Source organism: Danio rerio, chromosome 20 (assembly GCF_049306965.1).
Source record: "Danio rerio strain Tuebingen ecotype United States chromosome 20, GRCz12tu, whole genome shotgun sequence".
Lineage (NCBI taxonomy): Eukaryota > Metazoa > Chordata > Actinopteri > Cypriniformes > Danionidae > Danio > Danio rerio.
In genome coordinates, this window is record NC_133195.1 from 40,688,782 (window position 1) to 40,713,275 (window position 24,494).

General features: G+C 36.0%; 1 protein-coding gene and 1 long non-coding RNA gene across 49 annotated transcripts in view; one reads left to right on the forward strand and one right to left on the reverse strand.

Moving 5' to 3' along the window:
* The window catches only part of adgrg6 (adhesion G protein-coupled receptor G6), an 87,353-nt gene that overhangs the window by 30,734 nt on the left and 32,125 nt on the right, over positions 1-24,494 (forward strand). For 7 of the 48 annotated variants that reach the window (XM_073932810.1, XM_073932798.1, XM_073932811.1 and 4 more), the window contains 7 exons: positions 25-645; positions 9,246-9,308; positions 13,396-13,455; positions 23,183-23,265; positions 23,410-23,462; positions 23,546-23,587; positions 24,013-24,152. In XM_073932810.1, the coding sequence (XP_073788911.1) occupies positions 25-645; positions 9,246-9,308; positions 13,396-13,455; positions 23,183-23,265; positions 23,410-23,462; positions 23,546-23,587; positions 24,013-24,152 (1,062 nt within the window). 48 annotated transcript variants of the gene reach the window in all.
* LOC141379389 (uncharacterized) lies at positions 5,597-9,790 on the reverse strand. The gene is made up of 3 exons (XR_012395982.1): positions 7,683-9,790; positions 7,299-7,522; positions 5,597-7,080 (listed from the first exon to the last, which is right to left on the reverse strand). It is a non-coding gene; the product is annotated as an uncharacterized lncRNA (long non-coding RNA).

Genomic DNA, 24,494 nt, shown 5'->3' on the forward strand with positions numbered 1-24,494 from the left:
CATGTTTTTTTTTTTCTTTTGCAGTGGCAGTGACTCTGAGGAACCAGAAAGTCACAATGCCAAAAAGCAGCAAGACTATACTGAGAGTGTCTAATTCAATCTCCATTCCTGTTCTGACTGCCTTCACGGTGTGCTTTGAGATCGCCCGCACTGCACAGAAGGCCACAGAGACCATATTTACCCTAAGCGACGCTGCTGGGACGTCTATTTTGGCATTTGAGAAGACATCAAACGGCATGGAGTTGTTCATTGGCGCTTCCTACTGCTCAGTAGATAACCTTCTCACCAGCTCAGACATTACGGCCACTATGAAACCGCTCTGCCTCACCTGGACCAAGTCTTCTGGCCTCATAGGAGTGTATTTTGGAGGCCACTATTTCTCCAGCATCTGCTCGGCCTCTCAGATTTACACACTGCAGAGTGGCGGATTGCTCCAAATTGCTGGAAAAGGGTCGAGCTCGGTCAGCGTGGATGATCAGAATTTGGATGGCTTCATTTACAACTTCCGCTTGTGGGATCACGCCATGCTCAGCAGCGAGCTGTCCGCGCTCACCTGTGATACTGTGGGTAATGTCGTTGACTGGGATCATTCCTACTGGACTATCCCAGGCTCTAGCACGCAGACCGACAGCACGCTCAGCTGCAGTGAGTATACCGTATCAAATTTATTCTGGTTTATATGGGATTAATAATCAAGAGAGATTATTTTTGGAGAGTTTTGCACACCAGTAATATAATATTTGATAAATATATGAGAGTTTAGGATATATATATATATATATATATATATATATATATATATATATATATATATATATATATATATATATATATATATATATATATATATATATATATATATGATGTGGTTGTAGATAGATAGATATTTAAAATTAATTTCATAGTAAAAAAATATCCTAATAACCTTAACTCAGAACTTCAAGCTAGTGCACTGAACTTTTAGTTGCAGTTGTTACAGTAGATGTTTAAATGCACACAGGATGTAACAAAACAATATTAAACTGTGTGTTTTTGTGTATTTGTAACCCTGCAAATAATATAAGTGCTGTGCATACAGTTCTGCAGTTTTTTTTATCAAGTGTTCTGTTCACACTGGAAATGCATTGTTATCCAAGGTGTCAATGCAGTCCAACTGAAGTATTTGCAGATACTTTCCAGAAACATATTAATATTTAAACTAGATTTAAATGGGATTTTACTTTGACCGCTACTTGTTCAGTTTCTTATAATAAAAAAAATATGCTGAAAGAGTCTTGAGAACCAAATTTCTTCCCACTTAAGACAGCACTTTTAAAGTCCTTCAAATGCCCTCCAACTTTTGGGTGGAATATAGCAGAAGCAGTCATGACTCACATGCATAACAAGCCTCACCAGGGACTGCTTTCTTCCACTTTGCTAGGTTCCTGAAACTCTAGATGCCCAGCACAGCTTGGGTCAGAAGCCCATGGAAAAAAGCGTCACTTTAAACTATGGTGCCTCAGATCAAAAGCATTAACTCGCTCAGTAACTTTCTGTTTCCTAAGACAGATAAAGCTATACGTCCTGTGTGAACATTTGGTCCGTGTTAGTCTTGGAAGTTCAGTTGGAATTATTTTCCCCGGATAACCTAACCTAATAGTTTATATCCCTGTTAAAGACTCCTTGTCTGGAGAACAGAGAGAGCACTGATTCCTCATCCTTTAGATAACAGATCATATCCAAATCTTTAGTGACACTTTGTTTTTTACTGTATGTAAATTGGGTCCTATTATGTTCATAAGAAGTCATTTCAGTTTCAGGTATCTTCAGAATGAAGTTTCAGCTCAAATATATTTATGCTTTGCACTTTTATATAAAATTATGGAAGTATATCCTGGACATTTTTTTTTTTTCAAATGCAATTGCAAATAGGATTTGCTGATTTTAAATAGGATTTACAATAGCTTTTTCAGTATGTGGATGCATAAATTGTGACAACCCAAATTAGATTTCAAATCCTCCATTATCGTTCGCATTTCTGCAAATGTGCAGTGACTACCACATTTCAAATGAAAAGTCCATTTGCAAAAACACTTCCTATGTCTTACGAGCTATGAACATCTAAATAGCAATACTAATGTAACATTCCAAAACTCAAATGGAATTGCAAATCGTTTTGCATTAGAATTTCCAATGTCTACACTGAAACCTGACAATCAAACAACAGGGGTGGAACTACTTGGGTGTGTTTTGTATTCGGAAGCCGTGACATATCTGTGACATGTCTGTGTGGAATATTGTTTTCGGGTCAAAGCAGCTGCTCTATTGAATTGAGAAAATGTTCGTTATGACCACTTTTTAGTCATATCACACATTAAAGTCAATTTGATATAAAATCATGGTGTACATATCAGTCTTTGGACTTGTTGCGTCACAGATATCAAAATTTTAACATTAACAAAAAAATGTGTTGCTAATGGACACGTCGTGTTTGAAAGTGAAGAAGGTCTTGTCAGTTTAAACTCCTTTTAGGCAGTTTTCTGAGTGTCCAGACACAAAGCAATTGTACACAAAGTAGTATTTTGGATGGCATTTTACATTAAACTTAAGGTTATGTCAGTCACTCACAAAACCTATTAGTTTTTTTGTGTCTCTAATTGTAAACTGTTGCAGCAAATCATTCATTTTAAGGAGTTCAGAAACACTGCTTGCTTGAATGTAACCTAAATAGTAGACTTAAATAGTAAAAAGAAAGTCTAAATAGCATAATAGGACCCATTTAAAGACGTCTGAGTGTTGAATGTTTTATTTGATTAAAGGAAAAGGTAATTGCGACGTGACATTCCCATTGAGGCTATACAAAATTTTGTTTATTCGTTCATAATTTAAATTGGATATTGATGTTCAGTGCGGAGTCCTGCTGTATGAATGCAGTGTGATTCATGTTTTCCAAGGTTTTTTGGATTATCTTTTCATTTAAAAGAGAAGTGTTGTGTTTCTTCACCAGATGCTACTTACATATAACTGCCATTCCCTAACTTGAATTGAGTAAATTGCCTTTACTAACTGTCCTTTTTTAAAAAGCAACTAATTTCTCATCTTCTTTTGCAGTCTGTTTCCCAAATTGCATTCACTTAAAAGCTTCAACTAGTGGTGAGTTTACTGCTAACATGCCTAATACAGTATGTGTGTAACTGCTAGCTTTGCATTGTGAAGGCCATGCATGAAGAAACATATAATCAATGTTTTGCTGTACCTGCAGATGTGTTCATAATCATGTTTTCTGTAAATCTGTATTGTCCAGTGTACTTGTAGAGTGTAGTTTTGAGTTTTCAAATGTTTATGACAGTATTCCCATCAATACATTAGGCATCACTTTCATGGACGCAATCTCATCAAGCACATTTCAACTGCTTATGAAAGTGGTTTAAAGTTGACGAGCTTAAAACATTTTATTTCCCATTAGCATATGTATTTAGCATCATTCACTTGTGATCTGGGGTGCGTTTCCCAAACAATGACATAACTTGTGGCTGAACTATCATAGGACGATCCATCGTTTGGAAAAAGAATGATGTTGTGACCAGTGATTCCGTAAGCTGAAGTTTCTCTTTGGCAGATCCATCTTTTGAACCACGTTAGTTATAATGTAAAACGTCCATAATGACACTATGAACGGGGTGGAGTAACAACTTCTTTAGAAAAAATCCCAATATTTTATGTTTAACATGCACACACTTCTTTTTTAAATCCAATATTACTTTTAGTAAAAACATGCACTGGTTTTCTATATAAATTTAAATATATGTAAACATCACATATTCACCTTATTCTTCGCTGACGAGCAGGCGCAGCCATTTGAATCTTTTTGGCTCGTGACTTCCGCTCTCATTCACTTCCATTCATTTTTAGATATTAAGTGAGAGCAAGTAGTTTGACTGTTTTTTGCCGTTTATTATTCCTAGTCATTTCTCCCATAGGCGACTGAATCAGAAGTTCTAAAACAATCGCAAAAACAGGCGCACTTTCGCATTTTAGAATAAGGTCAATAGGGCCTATGTTTTTTTAATAAATATTATTAAGAATATTCCATATTCTATTCTGAAACATAAAACCACTTACAACAAGCTAACACATACTCTTATGTATAAATCATGAGGTTAATGGTTTCAATTTATAGTACTCTATCTATTAAGACAGGGGTTCCCAAACTTTTCAGCCCACGACCCCCAAAATAACAATGCTAGTGACTCCCGACCCCCAATATCCTCTGAGGTGGGTATAAATACAGAAACCTTGCATGCAATGACGCAGACACACCAATTAAATTTGTGTCAGTGCTTTAAATGTGCCAGAAAGTATAACCTGATGTTATAAAATCAAAATGCATCTGACGCTATTGCTGCCTTTAATATAATGTAATTACCCCAGGGGTCGCAATCCAATAGAACTAGTAACTATAAGCTACTATAGTAACTATATAGTATATAGTAACTATAAACGACTATTTTTATTTTCAGTATAGTTATGGATAAAATATGTTAATTCTTATGGTTTAATAACAATAAATAGATTTTTGGAAATCACCAGGCGACCCCCCTTCATTGCCCCGCGACCCCACGGGGGGTCCCGACCCCTACTTTGAGAACCACTGTATTAAGATATAAACAATATCCTACTTAATAAATAGCCTAAGCTACTATAAATTAAAACCATTAATGTAACCTATATATTTTTGTTTTCACGTAGATTCCACTTTCCATATAGTTTTTGTTGTGAGCGACGGCTGCGTTCAAAATGGCATAAATGTTTTCAAAGTGCACTACGAAAGAAGCACAATTGTCACTATGAAGATTGCTCAAACTGAAGTGTAAAAAATACTTTGAAAGCAAATTACATGTGAGAGAGATGACTTTTTTTTTATTATTCCAAGTTTAAATGTTGGAACATTCTAAAGGAATATGGCTCGGGGAATAGAACACAACTAAAAACTATGATACTAACTACAGCTCTAGAGGTATAGTTTCAATTGTACAAATTTGCAAAGCAGTTTGTAAATGTTTGTTGGAACGAAGGATTTGGGAAACACCAAATCAACAAACTGTGTTTGTAACAATGAAGTTGTGACCTTGGTTGGCTGATGATGTTTTTTGGAAACGCACCCCAGATTGACAAAAATCAAGTGTAACCAAACCAAGTGTAATCAGGCCCATGATATCAGTAAATTGAAATTGAGAACAAAAGTTTATACCTTTTTTATCCCCAATATCAGGTAAGAGTCAGGTGATTCGCTGAGGTCTAACATTAAAGAATGAATCCTTCATAAACTAGATTTTGACTAAATATTTTTGACCCTGAACCACATAAGTCAATAAGTGTCCATTTTTGGAAATTAAGATTTGTGCATTATCGGAAGTTGAAAAAATATGATTTTCATTGCAGTATACTTTGTTAGGGTAGTACAAAACTTGTCTGAGAGCCACCTATTTTTACTTGATAAAATTGTGTTTAAAATTGTTCGAATTAAGTTCTCAGCAATGCATATTATTAATAAAAAATATTGAGTACTTTAAGAAATTTACAAATATCTTAATGGAACATGATCAGAATAGTCTAATGATTTTGGTCAATGACAAATCAATAATTTTGAATTTACATTTTGAGTTTACCAATGCAAATCTTGACCAGTTTTGTGGTTCAGGGTCTCTTTTTCATTGTGTGTCTTTTATTATTTCGAAAGAAAAAAAAAAAAAGGATGAGGGATATTTTTTAAAGGTTCACTTTTTTGTTCCAGGATGATATTAGGCTCAAGAAATAGTCAATGAATGTTTTTTTTTCTTATTTGAACTACATTCCTGTTTCCATTCATTCATTAAAAATCCTTATAGTTTCAGTGCTAGACCAGTTCCTGACCAATTTGGCTTTAAGCTAGCTAGCCTTAACCTTAACAGAAACAGTGTAAGACCCCCTCAGCCCACTGCAGACAGTTAGACGCTGGAACCTATGACACATAACTATTTCCTTCACTCAGTTAAAACCAGCTGTGCTTGTGATGTTGGCATGAAGTCAAGAGGCCCGTGAAGTTGAGCCCAGAGCAAAACTAATGCTGTCACTAATAAGCATGCTTTTAAAATGCTACCCTCCCTTCTTTCCATTGGCTACTCGTGTGCTTCCCTCTCATCCTTTGACAAGAGCGGTGGGAGATGGTGATCCCACCTAGCATGAAAACACAGCAGAAGAAACTCTCCTCAGATCAGCACAGAGTTTTTTTCTCGACCTGCCTTTTAATGCAGAACTTCAAGAAGATCAGAGACTCTGCTACTGTATCATGCTCGATAGTTGCCACAATGCGATGTCTCTGTTAATATATTTAAGACTTCTACTGCTACTTCTTTCCAGTGACGTGCTATGGATTAGTTCCTTTGTGGGGTTGGACACTTGAATCCATTCATTTAAAATGAATTCACAAATACCTGTAACACTTTACAAAAAAGTAGAAGAATAATGATGAGTTAATATGTAAATTAACATTACTTTATTATGAATAATGCGTGCGCTAACCATGAAGTAACTTTACTACAACATGAGTCGCATGAGTTCATGTGTGAATAAATGGCTACCTTAATTAGTACATGCTTGTTTGTTAATTAATGTATTAATTACAACATTAGTTTATGCTTAATTTAACCATCATGAACTCATAATATGTTACTGTATAAGTGTGCCAAGACTTTACTTGAAGGGGATTATCAGCATTAATCCATTTTAACTACTCATGAACTGCGTATGCATGTCCCTCTAGTGCAGAGGTCTCAAACTGTCCTTACATTTACAGCCCGCCCTCCTCCTCCCTCCGGCTCGCAACTGATGTCAAAAATATGTGCATACTCACACTATGACATCGGAACCGTGCCCAGGCCGTTTCCTAGATTGTTTCAGAAGTGTGAGTGCTCTGAATGGGGCTCAGGCACGGTTCACTTGGCCCGCTCTGACCCAATTTGAAGAGGTGTGCCAGAGCGTGGTTCACTTGGATACGTTTGTAGTGTGAGTGCAAAGCGCACCTGAGCCCGAAACTGAAGACGAGACATGATTTTTAAGGGACTGTTTCATATGGATTTATTAATCATTCTTACTGTTCAATGAATGCAAATTGTTGTAGATTATTAAAGACGCAAACCCCTCACTACACGACAGCTGCACCTTCAGCAAATCTCCTAATTCCTGCAGCACGAGGACTTTATGATTGTTGATGAGCGTCAAAAGTGGCTGATCTTTTCAGCAAAATATTTGACTGTGTGTCAGGTTCAAGGCAACTGTACATTGTGTGAGTACGCCATAAAACAAAATTCGGCCATATATTTTTGCAATCGCATCTAGCCACTTGTGGTATTGACCCGTCACTTAATCAACATTTAAAATACTGCATTCAGATTAGTTTTACTTTCATTTTCTCTCAGTGGACGGTCAAGAGAAACACACATGCTTTTAATTCTAGGGCTGATTTAAACGTTAAAATTTATGTACGTAAATGCTCTATTTTTTACTAAAGTGCTATTTTTGTGGTCGTTTGATTATTATCAGTTATAGATCACTTGTTTTTAATTGTACAAACACTTCTTCATGGCTTACGCATTATTATGGTGTTTTTCAATTTGCTTATATTCGATTCAGATGGTCTCATTTAATAGATTTTTCTTATATACTTAAGATTTGAAAAAAAACATGTACATAAGTAAAATTGTGCTGCTAGTTGAATTGAACTTGTTAAGGTAAATGTAAATACATACCCCCCCCCCCCTTTTTTTTTTGTTCTAGTTTTACAAAAAAAAAAAAAGATATTGAGAGGAACAATTGCAAGTACAGTCAACAAAGCTACCCAAACTGCTTGCTGCTGTTCTTATGCTATTGGGACAAATAATAGGCAATTATTATGCCTATTATTTGTAGTATTTTCAGAGCAAATTTAACTACCCCTTCAATATGTACAACAAGAAACAAAAAGCTAGAATTTTGACTGCATATACTCAGTGGAAGAATGACTTAGTGTGTCTCTAATGCTCGGCCATACACACGTGCGATAAACGTGCTGATTTGCATTATCAATGTTGACAGGTACTGCTTGAAATATATAACGTCATGTCTGTTGTCCTAAGATCAATTACATATTGATTAAGATCTATTACAATTCATCAATTACATCAGGTTTCCACTTTTTTGTTGTGCTTGAATTTTAAAATCAATTGTCAGTCACTGCAATGGCCCCATGCCAGTTTGAGTTTGAGACCCCCTTGTCTAGTGCATTTACACTGAATAACAATAGAAAAGTGTTTAGTCAACATCAATATTAACAGTTAAAAACAGGAGGTAATTAAGTGTTACCCAAATAACTTGTCCTCAAAGCTTAAGCCAGAGTTATATTGTGTTTGAAAAAGAATCTTTTTCTGCCGGAACCAGTAGGTTTGCTTTTCGTTTTGAACTTCAAACCCTCAAAAATCTCATGCAAAATTGGAAACGTTGTTGGCGGGAGAGGTAAAATTTTGGTCTGTGCCGAATGCTCAGACATGCTTTGATGAGGATTTCATTGACTAAAGCTTAACCAATAGATTTTCATCGGAAGGTTTTCCTTTTTGTAGACTGTTTGGCATTTAAATTGTGTTCAAGGTTTAGTGTCACTTCATGCATTCAAGCATTTTGTTTAGACACAGTTTAAGCTTCATGTCAGAAACTAGCGGATGAATCAGGCCGATCTGAAGAGCAAAATAAGATGCAATTTGGTATTTCACACGTCCCTAATGGATTTGTGTTGAGAAAAGGTGGCATTCCTGGGCCTCGATCAAACCAGCCGGCAGAACATTTCTGTCATTCAACTGTGGCAAATTATTAAATTCCACCTTTGAGCCGTGGCTGATGTTCAAGTTTCTGTATGGACATTTTGAGGTCACATTCCGTTGTCAAAGCCCAGAGGAGTGATGGGAAATCTATGACACTTTTTACAATCCAGCTCTTGTCCTTAGTTAGACTTGAATTGCTATTTTTGGACATAAATGAGACTTCTGTCCATTTTAAACCTGGTTCTATTTATGAATGTTTTATAGCAGTATATTTATAGATATTTATAAGTATTTGTCCATAGATTTTGGCTTTAAATGGTAAAATATTATGTGTGTTTTCTCAGTGTTACCATGTTTTCATGCTAAATACAGTATTTAAATAGTTTTCATTTTTAACATTGATTAGAAAACGTCAACTATTTAAATCTTTTGTAGGTACTGCCATAACAACTCTTTCACCAGGAACCGCAGGTTGTGCTTCTGGACTTGGCTGCCCAGGTAGGAGGAAATGTCATTATTACAATTTTTTTGTATTTGTTTCCTGGATGATTAGTTGACCCATTATACAACATTTTGCTTCATCCAAGACAGTACCTCTTTTGTGGTATTTATGTGACTTTCTAATTAATTATGTCATTTACCCACTTTTTACTCTCCCTTAAGGATTTAAAAAAAAATTCATTCTGCTGAACACAAAATAAGACATTTTGAAGACTTTTGGTTATCGGTACCCATTGATATCCAGTGTTGGGGAAAGTTACTTTTAAAAATTATGCATTGCAATATTGAGTTACTCCTCAAAAAAGTAACTAGTTGCATTACTTAGTTTCTTTTTATGGTAAGTAAGGTGTTACATTACTTTTGAGTTACTTTTTACTACCTGACTGAGGATTGATCTCTTTCAGAACTGTTTCTTTCTTTTAAATAAGGAGCTCTGCAATTAACAACACACTGTATAACCTACACCTTCATTTACCTTTAAAAAAACACATTAACAATAATTTAGGATAATGTTGTCTGAGAACTTCCTGACCCCAGAGCTATACATGCAATATTTACAGTTTCTTGAAAGCTTAAAGCAATGTGTTTGCTACTTTTGTACTATTTGGCTTAATAAAATCAATGTCTATTGAGAGCTTTTCTGTTTCTTTGTTGTGTTCAGAACAATGAACTAATTCTCTCATTGACTGATTGATGACATTATTTATTATGACTACTTTAATTTTAATTAATTAAACTAAAAAGTAACTTTCATTACATTTTCAAAAAAGTAACTCGAATATTAGTACTTATTTTTTAAAAGTTAAGTGTTACTTGTTACTTAGAAAAGTATTATTACATAACTCACTTTACATGTAATGCATTCCCCCCAACACTGTTAATATCCGAAGTCAAATGCTACCAGTATCCATCATTCTTCAGAATATCTCCTTTTGTATTCAACAGAAGAAAGAAACTCAAAACAAATTAGGACAAGTGGAAGGTGGATAAATGATGACAATTTTCAATTCCCAAAAATTAAAACTCACCCTGACTTATTACATTATTCTTTTGATTCTTACTGTTGCAACTTTAACAAGAATATAATTTATATATAGCTTTTATAAAAACATGACAAACAATACTTAACTTGCATCTCTTAGACGTTGTTGGTGAGCATGCAAAACAAAAACAGCTTTCCTTTCACTCATTAAGGCATGTTAAACTGAACTGGTGGCCAATAAACGTCCACCATCAGCTGAGAGCCATGAGAATCCTCAGGCCTCCTGTCTTTAGTAATGTCCATTAAAGGACATCGTCCCATTTGAACAGTTTTGCTTCTTTCCCACCGGTTGGTTCATTGCATAATATTCATTCCCATGTAGTACCAAAATGGCACATTTATGCCCGTAGACAGTTTGAGTGAAGTTAGTTTTCCTGATTTAGAAATATCTCGTTAACCGGTTCTTCTTATCATTGAACTCTGTCAGTCATGGTTGTCTTTTCTCTTTATCATTTTATTTCAGGTTATGATTGACCTAAAATATATATTCAGATAATTCCACATTTGTGTTGTTTTAAATAGGGGTGCAATTAAATCACAACAATAGTTCAGTTTCACAAAAACAACTACATTTGTATTTTATTTTAGTTTTTGTTGTACTCGCTCATAAACTGAACATGTAATAAGCCTGCATATGACGTCGATGTTTTTAAAAGTGTTTTTGTAAATTTAATGGAGACAATAACTGTATCATGTTCAAACATGTGTGTTTTCAGACACTAAAATGCAGTTGTCATTTACAGTTGAAGTCAAAATTATAGCCTTCCAGTGATTTTTTTTTTTCAAATATTGCCAAATGATGTTTAACAGAGCAAGGATTTTTTTTCACAGTATTTCCTATAATAATTTTTATTTTTTTTTTGTTTTATTTTGGCTTGAATAAAAGCAGTTTAAAAATTGTTTTAAACCATTTAAAGATCAGTTTTTAGCTCTCTGTACCAATATTTGTTTTCAATTGCCTACAGAACAATGACTTGCCTAATTACCCTACCCTGCTTAGTTAACCTAACTCACCTAGTTAAGCCTTTAAACAGCACTTTACACATAAAATATTATATAATGTAGATAAAATGTTATCATGGCAAAGATAAAAGAGACAAGTTATTAGAAATTAGCTATTAAACTGTTATGTTTAGATGTTTGTTGAACACATCTTTTTGTTGTTGTTGTTAAAACAGAAATTGGGGAAAAATATTCAGGGGGCTGATAATTCTGACTTCAATTGTAAATGCAAGGTCAAAATGCTTACAGCTTGCTGTTTTAGTTGAAGGCAGAGTCTGAAAATGCCCTCTAAAATATAAGTTTCTATCTCTAAAGTTTGATGGGGCACTTGTAATTGCCTCCTTAAAATTCCATATTGAATATTTTTTATCTGGCTGTCATATTTGTGAGAGTATAAAGATGGAAAAAGGACATATTTGCTTAGTTTATAACAGATGGTTTACCAGGTACTACAAATTATTAGTAGTAGTAGGCCTATCCTAAAAATCAGCAGATTTCCACAGATTTTTAGCCCATTATCGAGTCTATTTATTTACTTGTATAAATGTGTGTAAATTTATATTTATTCAGTTTTTTTATTAATTTCAGTAATATTATTGACTAATATGAACGTTCACATGATTTATTTATTTATGATTTATAAATTACAGTTTGTAAAATAATATTTTCTGTAATTTGATAGATATATTATATGAGGGACTTGCTTTATCTACCAGTTAAGAGGATCTAATTGAATTTGCATTTGATAAAAAAACACTGAATAAACATTCAAATGTATTATTTTTTTATTTCATATATTCAGTTTTTAGTAATGATACTCCCAAAATCATTCCACATAAATCTGCAGATTTTGAACAAAATTCTTCGCAGAAATAGCTTAAAATGTAGCCAATTCTGTCTGGCCCTACAAGTTAGACAGAAAATAGTATGGAAAAAAAGCAGGGGAACACCTTCCTTATCAATAGTGTTAATTTCAAGGGATCGTTAACTTTCAAGGGTGACATAAAACACATTTGTTGGCCATTTTTTTTTGTCATTAAATAGTTTCCAGTCATTCTCATTATTATTATTTTTATTTTTTATTTTTGGGTTAATCGCTTGTTTCCATATCCATCTCACCCTACGCTATGCTGTTCAGTTGCTCCACCATTTTTTCTTGCATTTTTTTTTTTTGGTTTCCCCTTTTACCTTTATTTAATGCCAGTGTGCCCTTCTTCCATCCCTGCCACCAGCAACATTAACTGTTACCATCACATCCATTGCCACCACTAACATCATTCCTACTAATGCAACAACCCACGGTAAGCATTCACCTCTGCCTTTTCATCATTGTGTTCTTTTTGTTTTATGGGAGAAATGCAATTTGCCTATAATGCAGAACAGGTGGTGGTCAGCTCATTTGGAGAACTGCTAAAGTAATGTTCCATTGAAAACGGAGGATGTTATATTATCACCAGTGGCCATATTCCAGAATGTTTAGCGACTTTCAAAAGTAGATTTGAAAAAATGCCAATGTCAATGGTTTCTTTGTATGGTGAATCAGCTAAATTTTTATTATATATATTTATTGTGTATATATATATATATATATATATATATATATATATATATATATATTTATATATATATATATATATATATATATATATATATAGCTCGATTTGCCTTGTTGAAATGTTCATTTCTGTCATGTCATTTTTGTTTCCCATTAAATTAAAAGTTAGTAGGCTGCATTCATTCCTTTTTAAAGTCTTTTCTGTCTTTTCCTCTTTTATTTCTTCTGTTCTGGCATCAAATAATGCCGGGACAGTGTCTTCATTCAAACAGATGCTAGTTAAGGAAGGAACAGTGTATTCAAAATCAAATTATCCATCCTTATGTTAAGTCGTGCCATCTGCTAAACACTTTTATTCCTTATTTTTTCACCATCCCATTCCAAGTCAAATATTTTTAAAAAGTAGATTAAATCAACTAAACTTTATTTTTGAACTTTGAAGATGGATGCATATAAAACTTATTATCTCTCTGATTTTTTATCAGCTCTTACTACTACTACTATTTCACACCCATCTACTTTTAGCATGCCTCTAACCACAACTGGTAAGCACATTTCTAGGTTTCCTACTGTTTTATATTCTCTTTTAATGAGGTATGATAAATGCCCTCACTAATGCGTGTGCACGGCTCTGCCTCTTTAGCTTTACTCACACCAACTACTACTGTTAAAACAACTACTAGTGCTCATACAGAAACACCAACAACTGCTATTGCTAAAACAACAACTACTGGTAAGCTAACGTTTATTGAGTACCAAACTCCTTTTCATTTAAGCAATTAATGTGTTGTTTTATATTTACCTACTAACCAAACTTAAATATGTCTGTGTGTACTATCATTAGTACCAACTACATCTAACCTGCCACCCATCCAACCTGGTAAGATATCAGTTCTGCAGAAGATTTATTATCAATCCAGTTTTGTTATCCAAAATGCTCAATCTTGTCTAGAATTTGCCATTATGCTTCCAAGATCTGATTATTTTACCCATTTACCTTTATTTGTTGTTCTGTCAGACTTGATGTGACCCTGGACCACAAAAACAACCATAAGTGTCAATTTTCTGAAATTGAGATTTATCCCAGCAGACACACAACATTACAAGATGTTAATATTACTCTGTAAAAATAGTTGGGTTAAAAAACACCCCAACATATAACCCAACTATAGGTTACTATAGCACCTTCCCAACTACGGTTATTTTAAACCCAATGCATTGGGTAATTTAACCAATGCATTATGTTATTTTGATTAAATATTGTTATTTTTCATTCTGGTATTGCTATTGCTACTATTAATAGTACTACTATTACTTTTATAATTATGACTGTTTAAATAAACAACATACCGTTTAAAATACTTAAAATGCTGTATTTTCACATTTTAAATTCCAGACACTTTTGTTAAAATAATACAAGAATCACAAATAATGAAGAAACAAACAGTACCTTAAAGGGCCATGAAACCCCCTCGTTTCAGCAGGGTGTTTTCACACCTCTACTTTGGAAAAAGTCAGAAAAGTGGGCGTGTCCAGCTCTGTTTAGGGGGGAGTGTCGGAGGAAGAAAAGTGGGATGGTGTGGGAGTGTCTATTTGGGCACGCGCGAGTTTCAGAGTCAAAATTCACACACACAGTAGAAAGTGATGGTCTTTAACCTACATGGACATCTGTAGTCGAATTATTTGCCAAATTATTAAATGGTGGACTTTAACTGCAGTTTGGCTCTTTCATTCAGGGAATTCATTCATGCCCCTCGCGACAAAGGAGATATTTGATTCGAGGATCTGCTCTAAGCATGTATTTTCATGCAATGTTTGATACCGCACGGCGAATGAGAGAAAAAAAACCCTCCGCATTTCCCAGAAACTTAGATGCACACGGCAGGTAGTGTCAGAGAGCCGCGTGTGTTATTCCAGTCACTAAATGCGGTAAAAATCCTACACGAGGTTAAAGTTTGGTTGTGGTGCTAATGTGTTTACACTCGGTGCAATAGTTTGTTAGATACGAACAAACTGAATAAACAAAGAGCACTGGTCGCTCACTTACCAAATCTGTAGAGACAGGACAATCACCAGCAACTACTAGAGCCGCGTCTTTATGAAGAGAATACTACAAGCGAATCCGGATCTCAGCGTTTGCAGATGAGAACAGCTCTCAGGTAAACAATAATCCTCCTTAGACCCGTAAGTTTTTGTTGTCGAGCGTCGCGTACACTGTTAAACCACACGTGACTCTGAGCTCTCACAGAGAGAAAATGAAAACGAAACTTAACTGCAGCAAACAATAAAAGCAACTCTTCACGCTTGTTTTGCCAACACAACGTGGCGTCTCTGTCCTGAAAACACGTTGATAGTAATGAATATTAATGAAGTTGCACAATAGAGCGCGCTGATTGGTTTGAACCAAGCCTTACTCATGCATTAATGCATCACACTGTAAGACGTAATAAGACACACTCTGGCATAGACGCCCAGTCTGCACGCAGGAATACAGGCTATTATGTCATGACTGTGACGCAGCTTCAAAATTCGTTTCAAACCGGAAGTACAAATTTGCTTGAAATAACGCAAAAACAACCAATTTACACTTTTTAGTGAAATATAGGTGTCTTAATAGTGTTTTTAGCAGTGTGGGACACATATACGAATGTCAACAGCTCAAAAAATGTGTTTTGGTGTTTCGTGACCCTTTAAAATAGATAACAAATCCTCTCCCAAATAATGATGATAGCAAGCCACTACTCTTTTGTCCAGGATGACTTCTTCATGACTAAAGAAAAATGCATTGGGATCGTTAAGATCAAGTCATCGCCCTCTAGTGGCAAATAATAATCACTACGGTAATGCTCCGATTCTCCATTTCTTGGGAGAACTAGCAACTTCTTAAATAAAATGTAGCAAATTTATGTGTCTATTATAGTATTTAAATGTTACGATATAGTTTTTTATAGAAAGGAAATGTGTTTTTTATAAAAAGGCTACATACAGTACCTTTACCTAGACTGCACGCGCACACTGGGTTGATGTCTCCGCTGGGTCCTAAAGATGAGAATGACGACCGATTATCTCAAATATGTGTTTTAATCCCCCGAAAAATGTTGAGATGAAGACGAAAGGTAGATAAACTTTTTTTCTGTTTAATATAGATAGTTTTTTTCTACTTTAAACAAGCGTTTGTATCATTATTAATTAAGAGTACTGGTGAAACAGATATAAATATCAGCCCGTGCCTGGAGAGAGGTAAACATGATAAAAATAACTTATATTATTGCGTTAGAGCTTAAATAGACTTAATAATGCAAAAAAAAAACATTACACACGCATATCAACATATATCTGTTCTGTGTCAGTTAAAGCAGTTGAATGTTGAAATTCTCATTTTTAACCCAACTGGTTGAGTTTTTAAATAAATAACCTAATATAGGTCAAAAATACCCCACAAAGCACCAAATATTTATAACTCAACCATTGGGTTAAATAAATAACTCAATGTTTTTTAGAGTGTAGGTCAATTTTAGGTCGCCAGCATCTAAAGACAATGTTATTTTAACGTCCAATAAAGACATAAAATGACATTGGTATTTTCTTGATTTTAGGTTGTGTTGGAAAGTGACCAAAATCCAACGTCGAGCCAATATCTTAAACCAACGTCATATTGACGTCAAATACTGTTTAGTTTAGTTTATTTGTTTACAGCGTCAATGCACTTTAATAAACATTACTGTAAATTGTGTCAGAATTAGCCAAGAATGGCTATTTTTCATCTGTAGACCCCTCACAGAATTAAAAAAAGTCACACCTAAAATCGAAGCACAGAATAATAACATACAGGGTGGGCTATTTATATAGATATCTAAATAAAATGGGAATGGTTGGTGATATTAACGTTCTGTTTGTGTCACATTAGTAAACGTGAGGTGGTAAACTTTTCAAGATGTGTTGGTGACCATGTTGTCCATTTTAAAGTCGGCCATCTTGGATCCAAATTTAGTTTTTTCAATAGGAAGAGGGTCATTAGACAGATCCAACGAGTTTAGAATTTCACAAGAAAAACAGTGGTGTGCTTGGTTTTAACGTAACTTTATTCTTTCATGAGTTATTTACAATTTCTAACCACTTATAAAATGTATTCAACGTGCTGCCCATTGTGATGGATTGTCAATGCAACCCTCTTCTCCCACTCTTCACACACTGACAGCAACAACACAGGAGAAATGCCAGCACAGGCTTCCAGTATCCGTAGGTTCAGGTGCTGCACATCTTGAGAGGAATAATACAATCCCCTCTTTCACCACCTCTAGTAGTTTGGTGAGCAGTCGTTCTAACGTTCACAAACTGATTTAGTGGTGAAGTCGGATTATGTTGTCTTAAACGTTAAAAAAATGTGTACATATTTAATTCAATTTTCCCAACTAAGCAGGTTGTATTTCTTTAATATTGAACAATAAAATGATTTCTTATCAAGAGTTTTTCAGGATTGTTTGTATAATGATTCAATTAGCTTCAAAGTAGTAATGATAGCTTGGGACCAAGTGGTCAAATGATAAGTGATATGAGAAATGATCATGGAGTGATTAGGGCTGCCTCACATGACATCTGATCAGGAAAAAATTTGCTAAACTGAATCAAACCCGGTTACAAACCTTTTAAAACTGGGACTTAAATTATAGTTTTGAATCCATCAAAACACCAAGGTACTGTACTTGTACTCAGATACAACTTGTAATCTTTCCCCTGATACAAATACATCTGGTACTACACTTAACCTATCATTCTTAGAAATGAACATACACACTGTTTTAGAGAGGCTGACATTTATTTGTCAGGTATGGCAACCAAAATCCAACGTTTGATAGATGTCATATTAGTAATGTCCACACAACATCAAGCTTAGACATTGATATTTTGTTGTTTTTAGGTTGCGTTGGAAAGTAACCAAAATATAATGTCTGTCCGATGTCAGCCTGACAATGGGTTTTGACGTCAACCCAATTGGGGTACAACATCAATCATGTTGACATCCTGTGCTTGCTGGGATGTATCACCTGAAAGCTGCATAAATAGGCTTTACATTGATGTATGGTTCGTTAGAACTGGATTATATTTGGCCAAGATACAACTAATGAAAATCTAAAATCTTGAGGGTTAAAAAGAAAAACTATATTGAGAAAAAAAGCCTTTGAAATAGTTTCGATACAGTGGCATAATTCACGAAATATATTTAATTAAAACAACTTTTACTTGATATTCTGATGATTTTGCGTAAAAAAAAAACATTAATTATGACCCATACAATGTAAATTTGACATATTTGACAATTTCTACAAATAAACTCGTTCAACTTAAGACTTAAGATTTGTCGTCCAGGGTCACAAATATATGAAAAATCTTTGTAGCATTCAGAATATTGAACTGGATGAAATAGTGAAACAGGCTTGGCAGATATATTTAATGGGTTAAAAATAAATAGACAATTATACAAATATAACTAATAAACAGAAGAAAAATTTCATGGCGTTATATGGGTCTTGTCTTGTGTACCTCAAGCTTTTACTCTGTGTTTGTTTGATTACCCAAACCATCCACCAGTCACTTAATCCATTCCCTCATCTGCAGCTGCTGCTACTAACTCACCTCTGTCCATCCGCAAAACCAATGGTAAGCTAAACCTGTTATCTCACGTTACACATGGCTTGCTTCTGCTTACCAGGGGATGCTACTGTTGCTTTTTCTTAACGGGAAAAGGAATTAAACAATTGGTTTATTGCTTGGAAATTTTCTGGGTGCAGATGAAAGAAGCCATACCTTTATTTATTTAGGGTTTTATAAACAGAACTTGAATGAGTAAAGACCACTTTGATTATATTTTGGTGTCTCCTGTATCAGAAACCTGTAAAAGTATTTTTTTTTCTACTTTATCTATGTAAAAATCCACAATAGTACGTATCTGTCAAAATCATCAAAGGTTTTTGTATCTTTTTTGTTTCATGTCAGATCTTTGCTCTTCTCTTTCATTTAATATTATTACATTTCCTGAGTCTGTTCAGTTCAAAATCATTCCTGGCAGCGCATTATTTAATACAATGTAATTTATATTCATAGTCCCTTGTCTTCACTGCCAGTTCATTTAGAGAACTGAATTAATGTCTCGTTAAAGATTCTAGTATTATCTTTCTACATTCCCTTATGGGTTAACATCAATATTGCTTCCAGACAGACTTCCTGAAATCCTTAACCTGTGTTTCTGCTGTAAACCTATCTTATTTCTTTATTAATACTAGTCCTTACTTAAGTGTTACCCTTTGGTATATGTTTGTACTTTATCCATTTCAAACAATCCCTGTGTTAACTTCCGTATTGTGCCTACAATTGATTTTTCCTGTATACTGTTGTGTTTTGTTATATTGTGTGTCTGAAAGATAAGTAATAGCCTGCTCTGACCTCTTCATTTTTTATATCTGCAAAGATAAATAATAGCCTGCTCTGACCTCTTCATTTTTACCAAATCTGGGATCCTCTGCTAAATACTTGAGCCGGAGCAGAAAAAGAGAGGGCTGCATTTTTGTGGTCACTACTGCGGTTTACTCCTCACGCTGAGACTCCATCCACTAGCTCTCCCCCCGCTAGGCCTCTTGTTGCTCCTGCACCCCGGGGCCCCAAAACGTCACTCGGCTTCATCTCCACACCCCTCATCTGGCCCGTGAGGAAGAAAGTAGAAGCTGCCGTCACTCGGCCACACAAACGTCCCGTCATCCATCTGACCAAGCCGCCTTCCCAACCGACAATAAGCATGACGAATGAATCCCACTGGCTGAAAACATCCACAATGACCTCTGTTGCCAAGAAAACAGACTCTACAAGCATGAGGCCGGCCTATTCCCAGGTGAAGCCTCCATGGCAACCAGACGCTCACAATCAGACTGAAGACTTTGAGTCTTTCCAGGTGGCGTCACTCAGTAATCGTAAGAATAAGCCAATAGCTCCCCAAGTGGTTGTGAGTGACAGTGACAAAAACCTCACAGAGATACTCGATTACCCATCTGGTTTTGGACCAGAGGCGTTTTTTTATGACATTGACTTGGATGATGATGTCTTCAGCCTGTTTGACTTTGATTCCACCTACTCCCTGGATGAAAGCTTGGCCCCTGCCACCCCCCACAACATGTCTTTCCTAGAAATAGAAAGTGTGCCTACTGTCAACACTACAAGTTTTGCACCGGTGAGACAGGCTGTTAGCAAACAGGAACATTTAGAAAGTCACTCAGACCTTAGTTTACCTTGGGCTATGTCAGAGTTGGCACAGGTCTCAGAACGGCTGGAGACAGACAGCAGCTGGACACTTATCCCTTCCTCCTCAATGAGTCCGGGAGTAACAGGTGTGCAAATGATCCAGTCTGAGCTCAAGAGTCTCCCTGGCCAAACAGCAGCACCACCAGAGTGGTCGCCCACACACCTTGTGGATATAAAGCTAACAAGCACCGTGGCCTGGGGCCTGTCGAAGGAAACTGCCACCAAGGACACTGTTAAAGATGTGCAACATGATCAGAAAAAGTCCACAATGGTTACACATGGCAAGATGGAATCTTTAACAAAAGGTTACGGCAGGACAAACTTGTCAGAAACTGATTATAGTCTAACCGATACCACCCCTTTTCTTTTTTCATCAGCCTCCCAACAGAGCTCTTTCGACTATCTCCCCAATCAAACTATTTTACTCATAGAGCCTTTGGCAGCGAGCCCTCTCACTCCTCAAGGCAGCTATACCCTCACAACAGAGACACTTGTTATCTCCTCTCTCTCCCCCTCTCATAGTGTCGAGCCAGTGGCTGAACTGCTTATGGATTCAACCCACAGCGCTGCCACTCTTATTGAGCCTCAGAGTTCAATGCCTACTGAAGGGGTTCAAAGTGACTTCTTAATGACACAGGCCATCAGACCCAGTCCGTTGTCTTCCTTGCCGCACACTGATGTTTTCCCATCTCTGACACCTGGCTCAGCCCAAATTCTCTTTATCTCAGATCCCAAAAACAACACTGACCTGGTTTTACCCTCAATGAACAATCAGTTTATCCTCTCTGAAAACCCTCAAGTCGTTCACTCCAGCCAATTCCCAAATTCTAGGGTTTTCACTTTGTATCCGAGCATCGCAGGTGGCATTTCTACGTCAGTAGACGGCAGCTGGTCCAAATCAGAGTCACCTCTGGCGCTGGAGCCGTCGCTTATACACAGATTGCCAGAGACCCTTTTCAGAGGCTTAAGCAGGCAAGGCGATGTTAATCCTTCAGAGGTCGATCTGAGGGACTTGTCACATATGCCTCATATTTCTGTCAATGCTAGTTCAGAATTACCAAACAGTTCTGCGGTGGCCCTGACAGATGAACAGAGAGGCTCTCAGTCTTGGCCCGTTAATTCAGATGCCCAAACTAAAGCAGAGAGGATTAATATATCTCCCAGTTTGCCCTCCCTCAACATTTTGGACTCTGTACGTGGCATGGTCACATCGACATGGTCAGCCAACACCACAGCTGACAGGGAAAGTTCCCAAATTTCATCAACTGAAATATTTCCCTCACATTTCCTCAATTCAATAAGAAACCATAGACCAGATGAGGCCTCACCTTATGAAACCAAATTCAGATATCAGTCAGAGACAATAGACATTTCTAACTTCATAGAACCAGGCAATGTCTTTCCTTCTCGCTCTAAAGAGAAGGTTTACCATGATAGATTTATTATTTCTAGTGCTTACACTCGAATCAGCAGTACAACCCACAAATACATTGAAGCCACCCCTACCACATGGCCCTTAAAAACAACTCTGAACATCCCAGATGTCTCTAAGTCATTTAAGAAAAAGCAGATTTCGAACACTATTCAAGACTATGAATTGTTTAAAATAAATATGCACACAATTGAACCATTCCACACTCAACCTCATTTGCAAATAACTATGACTTATGCAGATCTGTCATCTCATACACCACCAAACACTCCTCTTCATCAATTTCACACTTCTATAAGCAGCATGCCATCAGTACTTGAATGGACTGCCTCCATTTCAGTCTTTCAACCATCCAAATCAATACACATCTCAAGCGGCTACAGTGAAGACCTGCTGGACGCTAAACATGTCCACTCTTCAACAACAAAGTGGCCATTTTGGGCCAAGAATGAATCAGCAAACCCCTCCAGCCACAGCCACAATGTGCTCGTTGTTCAACCCGCCACCACAGATACCAAGACGCATCCGACTCCAGCTATTGACGACCAGCCTTTTGTCCCAACAAATGGCACAGCCGCCACCCCAGCCAATGGAGTCATCCCAAGTTTTGGCTCGGTGCACGCTGGTGCCACCAATGGGACCACTACAGACCCTCATGAACTGGCCCCATGTCCATGTAAAGCTCCCTTTCATATTACATGTCTGTGTGGACTTTCAGCCGGGAACAGTATGTTTTCCAATAACGATCTAGACCTTAGAAAGAGAAATAGTTTCTTTTATTACTGAATCCTGACTTTCTGAGCAAGTGAACGAATCGTAGAATGATGGTTACCCAATTGTGGGGAAAAATGAGGGTCTTCTTGCTGTGCAGATTAAAATCCTATTTGATTTACTAGAGTATATTAACCATAGCCAGTTCTGACAATCATTGATTTTCAGCCCTCTTAATGTACTGATTTGCTCACTCAGATCGAGTGCATAGCTCTCTTGAAATTATCCAGATTTATATCATTCTTCCTTCTTAGGAGACTGCCATATTTAATCATTTATTTCACCTTGACCATTTTAGTTTTACTTCAAGAAGGATTTGCTCTCTGACAATTTTACGAGAGAATCCTTGTGTGGATTGAAAGTACAGTGTGCTATCTTAAGAAGCTGTCTCATATTTTCAATTTGTGAAGTCAGTTTTTGAAATGTTATTATATCTGGAGTCTCCTAAGAAAGCCTTGGCATGGTGTAGTACTGCATCATAAAGTAGTCCAGCACTAACAACTCAAGATACATGAGAGCCATCTTGTGGTAGAAGTGCAGCATAGCAGTAGCTCTCAAAATGCATTGCTTCATGTACCGAGAATGTGATTAATGGCAAATCCTCTATACTGAACTTGTTTATGTAAGACTTTGGGTTGATTTGGTTTAGCAGACTGATTTTAAGATCTGTTTGGTAATTACCAAGACATAGACTACTGCTATGCATCACAGAAATAAAGCAAGTGAATTAAATACCTTTTTTGACGTGCAACTAAAAATTTCTTTATCTACTATTACAGAGGATATTTTCTACAGATCAACCCTTGTGGTTACTGATGAACAAACTCCAGATAGAGATGCTACGGCGATAATATCTCAATGGGTATATTTTTACACTTTTCTTATATATTTGTTTTCTTTTACTGTTAAATGCATTTTAAATGGCTGTTACAAAGCTACTGAAAATTATTATAGACTTTTATTTTACACTTAAATTATTATACACATGTTTTTTGATGTTTTACAGCTCAATCAGACATTTCAGAACTGGATGTATAGAGTTTATGTTGATGGCATCAGGTATGGTTCTTTTAAAAATCTAATTATAACAGTAAACATTCATTTTTTCTTTAACTAATGACTTTTACCATTTGAGTTTTTAGTCTTCAGCTTATCACTGTTCTCTCAAGGATCACAACCACACGGTAAAACATTTCAGACTGCTTATTTATATTTTTATTAAAAAGATATTCCATTAGGCTAATTGGTAACACTTTATTTAATTGGTCCAGTTGAGTGTTAGACTGTCTGCTTAATATCTGTTGATACTGCTCCTTCAACAGATGTTTAACTGACTATAAGAAACTTTGCAAGTACACGTCAGCTTACACTAACCCTTATCCCTAACCCCAACCCCAACCTGACAGTCTACTTGTAATCTAATGAGAATTCGTTGGCATGTTAAACTCAACAACTTAATTTCAACAATTTAAGCTGGCAACTTAAATTCAGCAAATGGACCATCAAAATAAAGTGTTACTGCCTATTTATATGCATATATATATATATTTTTTTTTTGCTAATCTATCGAAACAGATTTGTTGTTGATGTGATATTGCATTTTTCACAGACAAATCTACTTGGCGCTACTGGTGTATAAGAATACCACCGATGTGAATCTGGCAGAGGTGGAGATTGAGAGCATGCTGAGAAGTGCCCCTGCTATTGGAAATGGCTTGACTTTAGACAGTGTTACCGTGAACTTAATGGGTATGGCATGCTTTACAGTGACAATTCAGTAACCATAAATAATGAGTATTTTTGCTTGGATATTGTTTAATAACGTGATATTTTTAGTGTTTTAATTAATATGAATTAATACAAATTAATATTACTGAGCTCTTCTTAAATATAGGTAATGTTGTATTTGTCTTGATACCTATAAGTGCATTTTGAAGTCATTAAAGATGAGATATACAGTGCTCAGCATAATTGAGCTATGCTCATAATTGAGTTATGCATTTCTCTTTTTTGAAAATGCATATTTTTATCCATTCCTCAGTGAATATAGGCAATAGATTGTAGTGAATTTAAACAAAACAGATTTGTAAA